Source organism: Carlito syrichta, unplaced genomic scaffold (genome assembly GCF_000164805.1).
Source record: "Carlito syrichta isolate Samal-C Ts95f unplaced genomic scaffold, Tarsius_syrichta-2.0.1 Scaffold305771, whole genome shotgun sequence".
In the NCBI taxonomy this organism is placed as follows: domain Eukaryota; kingdom Metazoa; phylum Chordata; class Mammalia; order Primates; family Tarsiidae; genus Carlito; species Carlito syrichta.
In genome coordinates, this window is record NW_007249867.1 from 94,602 (window position 1) to 107,442 (window position 12,841).

General features: G+C 39.4%; 1 protein-coding gene and 1 pseudogene across 1 annotated transcript in view; both read right to left on the bottom strand.

The window, feature by feature from the left end:
- Positions 1–5,553: 5,553 nt before the first annotated feature.
- On the bottom strand, positions 5,554–6,186 carry LOC110596026 (annotated as a pseudogene).
- Positions 6,187–11,628: 5,442 nt separating this feature from the next.
- Positions 11,629–12,841, bottom strand: part of CWF19L2 (CWF19 like 2, cell cycle control (S. pombe)) — a 97,008-nt gene continuing 95,795 nt past the window's right edge. Inside the window, exon 18 of the mRNA XM_008062628.1 lies at positions 11,629–12,323. Coding sequence (XP_008060819.1) covers positions 12,180–12,323 — 144 coding nt within the window. The 3' untranslated portion in view covers positions 11,629–12,179. The remainder of the gene's footprint in view (positions 12,324–12,841) is intronic.

Below are 12,841 nucleotides of genomic sequence, written 5' to 3' on the forward strand. Positions count from 1 at the left end.
AAGGCTGCCCACTCTCACCCCTCTTGTTCAACATTGTGATGGAATTCCTAGCTAGAACAATTAGACAAGAGAAGGAAATCAGGGGTATTCAAATAGGAAAAGAGGAAGTCAAGTTATCTCTCCTTGCTGACAATATGATCTTATACCTCAAAAATTCAAGAGAATCTGTCAAAAACCTGCTTGCACTGATAAAGGACTCTGGCAAAGTCTCGGGGTACAAAATAAATGTGCAAAATACAGTTGCATTCTTACACAAGCAGGCAGAGAACAAAATAAAAACACAATCTCATTCACAATAGCCATCAAAAAAATGAAATACCTTGGCATCTTCCTAACCAGAGTAGTGAAAGACCTTTATAATGAGAACTACAAAACACTACTCAAAGAAATCCAAGAAGACACAAACAAATGGAAAAATATTCCATGGTCATGAATAGGAAGAATCAACATTGTTAAGATGTCCACCCTACCAAAGGCAATCTACAGATTCAACACAATACCCATTAAGTTGCCAACATCATTCTTCTCAGAGCTGAAAATGACAATACAGAAATTCATATGGAAAAATAAACAACCAGGAATAGCCAAAATAATCTTTAGCAAAAGAAACAAAGCAGGAGGTATCACACTTCCAGACTTTAAACTTTACTCTAAGTCTACAATAATCAAAACAGCCTGGTATTGGTACAAGAAAAGGCATATGGACCAATGGAACAGGATAGACATTCCGGAAGCAAAATCTCAATTTTTCAACCAACTCATCTTTGACAAAGCCTCCAACAACAACCACTAGGGAGACAAGAGCCTATTCAGTAAATGGTGCTGGGATAACTAGCTAATCCCATGCAAAAGATTGAAATGGGACCCCTACCTATCACCATACACAAAAATTAACTCTAAATGAATCAAAGACCTAAACGTAAAACCTCAAACTATAAGAATCTTAGAAAACACAGGAGACACCCCTATGAAAATTGGAACTGGCAACCAATTCCTGATTTGAACCCTAAGTGCCCATACCAAAGAAATAAGACAGACAAGTGGGACCTCCTCAAACTGACAAGCTTCTGCAAAGCCAAAGAAACCATCAAGACAGCAGAGAGACAGTCCACAAAATGGGAAAAAATATTTGCCAACTATATATCTGACAAAGGCCTAACATCTAGGATCTACAAGAACTCAAGTGTGCCAAAAGAAAAAAAAAAAAAACAGCCCCATTAAAAAGTGGATAAAAGACATGAATAGACACTTCTCAGAAGAATATATACAGGCAGCCAACAGACACATGAAAAAGTGCTCCGCTTCACTCATCATCAGAGAATGTAAATCAAAACCACACTGAGATACCACCTAACCCCAATAAGAATGGCCACCATTAATAAAACAAACAACAACAGATGCTGGTGAAGATGCAGAGAAAAAGGAATGCTTCCACACTGCTGGTGGGAATGCAAACTAGTGCAACCTCTTTGAAAGACAGCGTGGTAATTTCCGAAAGAACTAGAAATTACCTTCTATATGACCCTGCAATCCCCCTATTAGGAATATACCTGGAGGAACTCAAGTCATTCTACAAAAAAGATACATGCACACGCATGTTTGTTGCAGCTTTATTCACAATAGCAAAAACACGGAACCAACCATGCTGCCCATCAAAGCTGGACTTGATTAAAAAAAATTTGGCACATATACACATTGGAATATTATGCAGCCATAAAGAAGGACAAACATATGGACTTCGCAACAACTTGGATGGATTTAGTGTCTATCATACATAGTGATCTATCACAGAAACAAAGAACAGAGTACCATATGTTCTCACTCATAAGCGGACCATGAACAATTAATAGAATACTATAAGAAAGGGATTGGCAGTAGTAGGAAACTCCAGGGGAGGGAGGGGCACACCTGAAGAACAAGGGTACCTGCATAATGAACATTTGTATACCTAACTCTGAATTGCACCCCACATCTCAAACATATATAAATATACATAAATGTATGTAAGTTGACAACTTTGATCACATAAAAATAAAATTTTATGCAGTTTTTTGTTGTTCAATTTATAGTTTTGTTGTCTATTTCTTAAATTACTGTAGTTATTATTGCTTTAATAACTGTCTTTTCACCTTCTCACTCAAGAGATAAGTGATTTACATACCAGGATTACAGTATTCACGTCTTCTGAATTTGTCTATGTACTTGCTTTTGCCATTAAGTTTTACACTTTCATGTTTTCATGTTACCAGTTAGTGTCCTTTTCTTCGGTTTGAAGAACTCGTTAGCATTTATTTTCAAGCAGGTTTGTCTGAGAAAGTCTTTGTCTCTCCTTCAGTTTTAAAGCACAGCATTGCCAGGTAATATATTCTTGACTGACAGCTTTATTCTTCAGCACTTTGAATATATCACTCCACCCTTTTCTGGCCTGTAAGATTTGAGCTGAGAAATCTGTCGATGGCCTTATTGATACTGCCTTTTATGTTATCTGTCTTTGCTTTTGTAGCTTTCAGGATGCTTTCCTTGTCTTTCAGTTTGATTATATGCCTACATATAATCCTTTTTATGTTGAATCTTATTAGAGACCTTTGACCTCTTTTACCTGGGTATTTATATCTTTCCCCAGTTTTGGGAAGTTTTCAGCTATTAATTGTTTCTAATCCTAATTTCTTCAACTTCTATAATGCAATTGTCAGCTCTCTTGATGATGTCCTATAAATCCTGTAGGCTTTCTTCATTCTTTTTCACTTTTTTCTCCTCTCGACATATATTTTCAAACAATTTGTGAAGTTTGCACATTTTTTCCCCGCTTGATCAGTACTGCTGTTGCTTTCTACTCCGTTTTTTCATCTCATTCATTGTATCCTTCAGCTCCAAAATTTCTTAGTGATTTCCAACTGCCTATTAAATTTCTCATTTTGTTGGTTTATTATTTTCTTGACTTTATAGAATTGATTCTGTATTCTCTTGAAGTTCACTGAGCTTTCTTATAACAATTATTTTAAATTTGATGTCAAACAGTTCAAAGATCTTCATTTCTTTGGGGTCGGCCACTGGGAAATTATTGTTCTTTTGGTGATGATATGTTCCCTTGGTTTTTCATGTTTCTTGTTACCTTATGTTGATGTCTGGGCATTTGGTCAAACAGTCATCTCTCAGATTTTATGGGCAGTGTCAGTGGAGAAAGATCTTTCCCTATGGGAGAATGCCAGGGCCCTGGCTTGGTGGGGTGCAGTGATTCTGGCTCCAGGGAGGATGCAGCAGCATAGTCTCCACAGAGCTGTCAGCTGAGGTCAGTGTTGACAAAACAAAGTTGACATCCTCAGCAGTCAATGCTATGAATGTCCATACCAGTAGTATGGCTATTGGAATTGTCAGTACTGATGGTTGCTAGGGTTCTTCCAATCACATTTCTTCCACTGAGAGAATCAAGGCCAAGGAGATCTCTCTTGGCACCATGTCTGGCATGTGGGCCTGCTCAAGGAGGCAGTGGTACAGGTGTCTGATGAGTGGCATGTGAAGTTGCAATCGAGCCAAGGCCTGAAGCATAGGCATGGGCAGAGAGGTGGCAGCTCCAGTTCTGAAATGGCACACTAGTGGCTGATTCTTGAGGGGGAATGAGTGTACCGTCAAATTTCCCTCACTGGTGTTCCTAGGAAGGAATGACTGTTGGTTACCTCAACGGCAAAAAATGCCAGTGTCCTCTGCAGAGCAGGCTGCTAGAAACCAAGTGGTTCCCACTGTATGACTGATACTGATATCCTCTGTGTTTCTTCATTCCTAGCTATCTCATAGCATCGTAGGCATGCCAATCTCAACAGTAGTCCTTTCTGGATAGTCTCCACGTTTTGCTCCCACTCTGTTGTCATAGACTCTTTTAAATGGATCCTTGAGCCTAACTAGGTCTAACTGGGTTAGTGAATAGCTGTCCTTTTCTGTTGTTGTTTTAAGGGGGAATCAAGGCTTGTATCTACTACTATGCTATCTTGGTGACATCACTCCCATAAATGTCTTAAAATACTGATGGACAGATTCTAAAGGTAGCCTCCATTATATTCTAATCCTGGTCTTCACGTCTTTGTGTGATCCCATCACCTTGAGTGTGAGGACTTGTGACTTGTTTCTAACCAATATAGCAGCGCCCTCTTATTTATGGGCAATATAGTCCAAGACCCCTAGTGCATGCCATCTGAAACCACAGATAGTACTGAACCTGGTTGGAAGTTCTTTTCAACTGGAGTACATTTCTGTTCATATTTTCTACACACAGATTTAATGCTTTTTCTATCTTAACCACTTAACTGAATCAAGTACAGTGGCTATAACTTCTGCAGTCAAGGTGACAGCAAAACTAGCACAAATTTCTTTTTCCTTCTTCACAATTTTGCAGATGACTCAGTCTTATTGTAGGTCTTAGCAACCTCGGCATACAATATTTTTCTTTCCTTATTGAGAACTTTTACCTTTTCACTTAAAGGAAGCATCTTACAGCTTCTCTTTGGCATATCCAAATTGCTAGCATCATTACTCTTACACTTTGGGACCATTAAGAAGTAAAATTAGGGTCACTTGAACGCAAGCATTACGATACCACGACAGTTGATCTGATAACCAGGATGGCTACTACTAAGTGACTAAAGGGCAGGCAGTGTAGTCACTAGTGTAGTGTAGACAGCATAGATAAGCTTGACAAAAGGATAATTTTCATGTCACAAGTGGGATGACAAGAGATTTTCATTACACAACTCAGAATGGTATGCAATTTAAAATGCATAAATTGTTGATTTCTGGAATTTTCCATTTGATGTTTTCAGATTGTGATTAACCATGGGTAATTAAAACCATGGAGAGCAAAATGTAGACAAGGGGGACTACTTAATTATGGTGACAAGATGTGTATTTTTTTTTTCAAGTCATTATGTGATTACCTAAGATTTTAGTAGCCATCTTGTAGGAATCTCCTTCTCTTGCTGGCCATGAAGAAGCAAGTGGCCATGCAGGGAAACACCATATAGTAAGAAACCGTTGATGCCCTGTAGGAGCTGAGGACAGCCTCTGACCAAAAGACAGAAAAGACCCGAAGCTTTTAGTCCTGGTTGCAAGGAAGTGAATGCTGCAAACAACCATGTGCTTGGGGAAGTAGATCTTTCGCTAGTTTAGTCTTCAGATGAGAACTCTGCCCTGTCCAACACCCAAATTGCAGCCCTGAGAGACCCTAAGCAGAAGACCAGAACACCTGGCTTACAGAGGTTATGAAATAATAAGCCCATGTTGTTTTGAGCTGGTAAATTTGTGGTAATTTGCTATGGCGGCAACAGGAAATTAAGAGTACCAGTATGTTTAACCAGTATGTTTAAATCTATAGTTGTATTATGTGTTTTCTATTTGTCCTTTTACCCTTTTCTGCCTTTATTTAGATTATATATATATATATATATATATATATATATATATATATATATATATATATATACCTTTTTTTTTTTTTTGCTGCTGCCAAAAGCTTTATTCTTATTTGGTCCAGGGCTTGGGAGAGGGTTCCAGAGTGGTTAAAAAGCTGTCTAGTGGTTGGAGGGGGAGGCTCAGGCAGAAGAAGCCCTGATACTTTGAGAGGGGCTCCCCAGGGGCCACTGGGCTCCTAGTCGTGCTTGAGGGTGAGCCTTTCGGAGAGATATTCGCCCACCCCAGGCTCGGGCCCTGCCAGCCTGCAAAGATTGGTCAGGTGGTCGCCCATCTTCTTGATGAGTTTCACTTCCTCATCTAGGAAGTGGTTCTCCAGGAAGTCACAGAGAAGGGGGTCTGTGCATGAAGGTCCAAAAGGGCTTGGTTCAGGCTCTTCTCCAAGGTCATGGCGGCTTCCATGGCATCCAGGGGTTTACCCCACCCATCTTGAGAGGGCTTCTGGATATCCTGGAAGAGGGCGCGGCCGCCACGCTGGTTGTGCATCTTCAAGAGACGCCCGGCGCCCTCCTGCTTCTCCCCCACCAATTCGCGCAAGAAGTGGCCCACGCCTCATCGTCGCGGTGGAAATAGAAGCCCAGGGAGAGGTAGGCGTAGGAGGCCCGCAGCCGCAAATTGGCCATGCGGTTCACGGCTGCCTCCACCTCGGTGGAATAATTCTGGCGAACCTGGGAGCTCATGGTTGGTCCGCAAGGTAGAGCTAAACCACAGAAACAATGGTCGCTGATCCCAGAAACCGGGGGCGGCCGAGAAGGGGTCTCGGAGGTTGCAAGTGGAGAGGAGACTGGAGGGCAGTGGGAGACTGGAAGAGAGAGAGTCCCGGGTCTGTTCCGTCCAAACACTGTTGAAACAAGAGACAGATCCGGGGGACTGCCAAACGTGCTGCCAGGTGGAATATATCTTAATCCATTTTATCTTTGTTTCCTAACTATAAATCTTTGTTTTCATCTTAGGGTCTGCTTTACAGCTTAGGGCGTCAACCCCCTGTGCAGCAAAAAATCTGAGTGCAACTTCCGACTTCCCCAAAACCTAACTATCAATAGCCTACTGCTGACCAGAAGATTTACCAGTAACAGTTGATTAATACATATATTGAATGTGCTATTGCTCTATACTATTTTATTCTATGCTATTTTATTGTATGGTATTCTTACAATAAAATAAGCCAGATAAAACAGAATGTTACTAAGAAAATCATAAGGCAGAGAAAACCTATTTATTATTTATTAGGTGGAAGTGGATCGCAAAGGCCTTCATCCTCACCGTCTTCACGTTGAGTAGACTGAGGAGGAAGAGAAAGAGGAATTGGTCTTGCAGTCTCAGGGGTGGCAGAGGCCGAAGAACATCCATGTGTAAATGGACCCGCACAGTTCAAACCCAAATTGTGCAAGGGTCAACTGTCTAGCAACCTTATAGTATACTTGCATTTCTCGCCTTCCCACCTTTGTGCTATTGTTGTCATTTATTTTACTTTTGTGTGTTATAAACTTCACACTTGTTATTTTTGTTTAAAGAGTGAAATATCCTTGTAAAAAAATTTAAAGAATAAAAAAACATGTATTTATCCATGTAATTACCATTTCAGAGTTTCTTTGCCTGATGATTTTTTTATCGGATGCCAGATATTTTGGCTTGTTGTGACTCCTGGATGTACCTTTATTACTATAAATATTTTTAAGCCTTGTGCTAGAATGCAGTTATGTTGCTTGGAAATAGTTTGATCTTTTTGCCTGTTTTGGCTCACCTTGCATCACAGCATGGAAACTCGCACAGCAATAAGAGAAGGCAATTGTAGGACTCATCTCATTTGTTTCCCACCTCTTAGATCATGTCCCACATCTTGAAACTATTGCTTCATATATGTTGTCTGTTTTAGGCCTGAGGGTAAGGTGGTCACTCATGTCTGGAAGTATAATTCTTTAGTTGTTTCTTTTTCTTTTTTTGAGTTGGAGTCTCACTCTGTCACTCAGATTGGAGTGCAGTGGCCACTCCTGGCCACCACAGCCTCGAACTGCTGGGCTCCAGTGATCTTTTCTCTTCAGCCTTCCAAGTAGCTGGAACTACAGGCACGCGCTACCACGCCCAGCTAATTTTTTTATTTATTGTAGAGATGAGGTCTCGCCAAGTTGCCCAGGCGGGTCTCGAACCCGCAGGCTCAGGCAATCCACTCACCTCGACCTCCCAAAGCGCAGGATTACAGGCTGAGCCACCGAGCCCGGCCTTCAGTTATTTCTTATGAAAAAGAAAGGTTGACTCAGAGTTAAACAAACAGTATAGAGGGCAAAGAGCCACAGAATCTTCTCAAGAAGCAGTACAAGGATCTAATCAAGATAACTGACAATATGTATTCAACTTCATTTTCAGTGAATGGTGACTGTTTTATTCCTCCTGCTTTCCTTCCTCTTCAATGAGTGTGCCTACTGCAGTTACTGTATACTTCTCTTACTATTGTATGTTTGTGTGTGTGTGTGTGTGTGTGTGTAGAAGCTGTAGGTAATTTGTCTCCTAAGTTCACAGGTCTTCAGATTTTTTTTTATATTCTATTCTATCTTTTAAGTTGGAGTCTCACTCCATCACCCAGGCTGGAGTGCAATGGCACACTCACGGTCACCCTAGCATCGACAAGCTGGGCTCTAGCAATCCTTCCACCTAAGCCTTCCAAGTAGCTGGAACTACGGGCACGCGCTACTACACCCAGCTAATTCTTTTTTTGATTTATTGTAGAGACGAGGTCTCACCAAGTTGCCCAGGCTGGCCTCAAACCCATGGGCTCAGGCAATCCACTCACCTCAGTCTCCCAAAGTGCTGCGATTACAGGCTGAGCCAGGTCTTCAGATTTAATGAAAACACACCTGAACAGCTCCATCTATACCCAAATCTGAAGTAGATGAGACCCTAAACTTCAAGCCTAAGACTAGTGTGCTACTGGGATGAAACTTTCTTGGAAGGATATGAACGTATTTTCAAGTGGGAAGAATATAAATTTGTGGCCAGAGAGTGGACTGTAGTGTTTGCACTCCTCTCATCAAGAGATATAATTATGATCCCTCTTCTTGAATGTAGCTGGGCTCTTTACAACTTTGACATACAGCAAAAATGAAGCTGTGCCAATATCTGGGCCCAGGTCCTAAGACACTGGATATTCCACCTCTTAGGTCTTGAACTGTCCTTTAGAAAGTTTGCTCTAGGAGAAGCCACAAGTCACATAGCAAGTCCAACTACCATGAAATCGCCATACATGGAGAAAACGATACCAGCTAGTCCCCAGCTGTTCCAGATATCACAGTCTAGACATGTGATTAAAGAAGCCATTTTCAATATTCCAGATCCAGAAGACACCACATGGAGAACAGAGGCCCTAGAAATATAGCTCCAGTCATCTCCAGATGCTTGAACCACTCTAGATGAAGTCCTAAACAAATTCCTCATCTATAAAACAAGAGATATAACCAAATGGCTATTATTACAAGTCATCAAGATTTGGAATAATTTGTCATGCAGCAATAAATAACTAGAGCAGGAGGAAAATCAAGAGTTCATTTTGGATATGCCTATTACAGACAGAGACAGAGAGAAAGAGAGAGAGGAGAGACAGAGAAAGTTAGAGAAAGAGACATACAGACAGAGACATAGAGGTAGAGATGGACATATGAGTCTGGAGTACAAGAAGAGGTCCAGAATGAAGATATAAATTTGGAGATATTCTCTTTGGCCTGTTCTATCTTTCCTTTTACTTAGCAGTTATCACATGTGGTACTGTCTAGATAATTTATTTGGTTTAATGCTTGTTGTCTGTATTCTCCTGATATAATTAAAACTCCTCAAAGACACGGTCTTTATACAATAACCTATGCCCTTTATACAACGACTGGCATATTGAAGATATTCAAGCATATGTTGTGAACCAACTCAAAATTAGTATTTAAGACTATTTTAATAATGAAATTACTTAGGAAATGAGTACAGTAGAGAAAAAATATGATTTGAAAATGAGCATTTCACCATTTAGAGATTGCAGAGATGAAGAGGAATCAGCAAAGGAGATGAGAGAATACAACTGGTAAGAAAAGAGAACAAGAAACAGTGTTCTAGAAGCAAAGTAAAGTGTTTGAAGAAGAAGCGATCAAGTACATCAATGATATGCTGATAAAGATCAGCACTGAGCATTAATTCTGGATTTGCCAAAATGGAAGGTCACTGATGACCTTGACCTGAAGAGTTTAGTAGAAGAATGATAATAAAGTCTAACTGTAACGAGACTAGCAGGTGAATGGAGGGAGAGAAAAAAGACTTCTTTAAATTGAGTTTTCCTATCAACTGGAGAAATGGCTAGAGGGAGCTGGGATGCCAGGGATTGCTGCCATTGATATATTATAAAAGGTTTTTGTGTTCTAATAGGAATAATACTATAAAGAAGAGAAAAAGAGAAAAAAACTAATAATACAGAGAGAATATTTTGAGTCTAGTATGAAATGAGTGGATTGGCTCTAAAAATGAACAATAAAATAAATCATCTAAAGTTAGAAAAAAGAAGAGAGCATAGGGATAAATGCAGATATACAGATGGATGTGATAGAAATTCCCTTGTCTTTGCTTTTCTCAGTAAAACAGATAGGAAGGTCATCAGCTAAGACTAAAGAGAGGGGAGATGCAAAATAGTTCTTTAGAACTATACTCAAATACACCTGGCATATATCTCACTTGAGAACTTACTATATTGTGCTCTAATTATTTATGGGCATGTCTCTTTCTCCACTACACTATAAAATAATTTAAGATAGAAGAAGTATTTTTTATTTTTGCACTATCAGCACGTAACACGGTGCAGCAAATAATGTTTGTTAACTCACTGACTGAATAAATGAAAGTTATAGATTCCTTTAGGATTTTGGAGCAAAGCAAAGAGTCTGAAAAGAGCAATAAATAAAATGCTATCAAACGTCTATTTAATATATATGAAAGCAGGGGGCAAAAATGAAATTATTTTCCAGAGGGGAGGTCCCCTGTAGTACAAGCTCCCCCCACTACATAAGCATTCTAGGAACCCATTGGCAACAGTATACCAGCTAGCGTTGTTGTGAGAGGCTGCGTTTTGGCTTCAGTGAATTTTCTTTTGGAGAGTTCTTTCAACACATTCACCCATTTCATGACAGGTGATTTGTAAGCATACCTACGCACACTGCGCTGAATGTTCAATCGTTTTGACCAAAACACAGCAAGGCCCCCTCCTGCCCCACCCTCCCTATTCACTCAATCTTGCCTCGAGTGACTTTTTTTGTGTGTCCCTGGGTGAAAAAAGGCCTCAAAGGGAAACATTTTGCCAATATGGAAGATGTGAAACAAAAAACAGCAGAAGCACCAAAAAGCATCAAAACTGATGGGTTCAAAAACTGTTTTAAGCAGTGGGAAAAGCATCTCAATAGGTGCATTTCATCCAATGGGGAGCATTCTGAAGATGACTGAAGTCTAAACATGTAAGAATAAATATTTAATTTTTAAAAAATAAATCCCAGGTGTTTGGGGAGTCTCTCTTGTATAGTTAAGTATAATTCACAAATATTCAAATACCAAAACCATTAAGCTTCAACTTATTTGTGAAATAAAAAAAAACTATAGATAGAACACAAACATTTCACCTTTTAACATACTAGGGAAGTAATGAGATGCTGAAATTAAAAATAAATGTGCAGTGTTATGAGTTACTCTGGAGTATGCTTCATGATGACGCTAGGTATTTCAACATTTCATGACAAGATGCCAAGGTTCACCTTCCACAAAAGCTAACATCTTTGAAAAAAGGTTACTACAACAATGCTCCCATTAAAAAAAAAACAAACATAAGAACATTCTCACACTACAGTCATTCTTTTATAAGCACAAGGCTTTCTCTTGACACCAAGTGTTGGAACAAATAAAAATTAAATACCTTGGATCAGGTGAGGAACAACAGAATGTGCCCCTGACATTTAAAATACTCTCATTACTTAAGATTTTGTGAAAATCACTACAACTCAAAAACAATGATTTGGCTACACATTTTAACTTTCACAAATCCTATGTTGTGTTATGTGGAACAATTACTTTTAGAACCACCAAAATTCAAAGATATCATTTAAAACTAAAACAAATAAATAAAATTAAACTAAAATAAAAACAAATTTGGAGCATGTATATTTTCAGCATCATTTAATTCTTCAATAACTTTTGGGACATTCTTTTTCCTTTTACAAAAAGAATAGCAGCGATATATTCTACTGGTAGAAAATTAAGAGCTCTTCTATAAAACCCTATGAAAAGAAATTTTAATTATCACTGAGTACACAAAGTCCTCTAAAAAATGTGAAAGAAGCCAGGCAACAGACTCAACAGCCTTGAAGACTCATTTCCCTCTGAACAAGGATTTGTTATGCTTCCTAGCCACTCCTTCAGAAAAGTCCTTTTCTAGTTAACTGGATAGTTCAGAATATCAAAAAGTAGGCACAAAGCAGGAATGTGAGTAGGTCATCTAATATATCTGCTCTTACTCCACGGCTACTAACATGAAGTCCACTGGTGCAGGTTGGGGGCAAACACCACGATCCCGCAACGTATGGTCGTCAGAGGCTTAGTCGTCCACTACTTTGACTCTCTCCCTATGACCTGAGGGTCAGGTGTTCAGTAAGATGCAACGGAAATAAGACTGAACGGGATCTGGAGAGGAAATTAAAAACAAAAGGGGCATCTCAACATTTTTTACTTTTGGTGAAGTCATATGGTTTCCACCACTGCGCAAATTGCAGCGCTTTCTTCCTCTGGTCCTCAAAGCTTTCTCGGATCCCTTTCCTCCAAAGTCTTGGCTCTATATCCAGCATCCCACCAATGATTTCCTTTTAAAAGAATGAGAAAAATATAAACATATATAAATAAAAATAAAAACAGGAATGAAACTATTTCTGTTTATTCTGGTAACAGATATAACATTAAGTAGTTCTCCATGATAACTTTCAAATACTAGTATCAAGTTTTAAAAGTCTTGCTTTCGATTAGTTCCAATTATGTAAACCCTGTGATTCTAGGAGTCCAACTTAGATGTGTCTCCTGTCAAGCGATCCGTCCCCTTTGCTGCTTGCTAGCACATTTACCAGATGGTAGCAACGGTGAGGAAGGAAAAGTGAAATATAATTCATTTTCTCTGTGGTAGTGGCTCCAGTGAACAGTTTTGAGAAAAAGTTAATCAACTTGTAGTGATTATTAACTCTGTTGCTCAACTGCAGTTGAATTTCAGGCTAGCACTCTCTCTGCCACCAAGTATATTTATAAACCAGTTTCTTCTACAATTAGCTGGTGGGTTTTTTTTGTCTTCAGGAAACAAAATCATATTGTAATACTAGTCTAAGTAAACCTA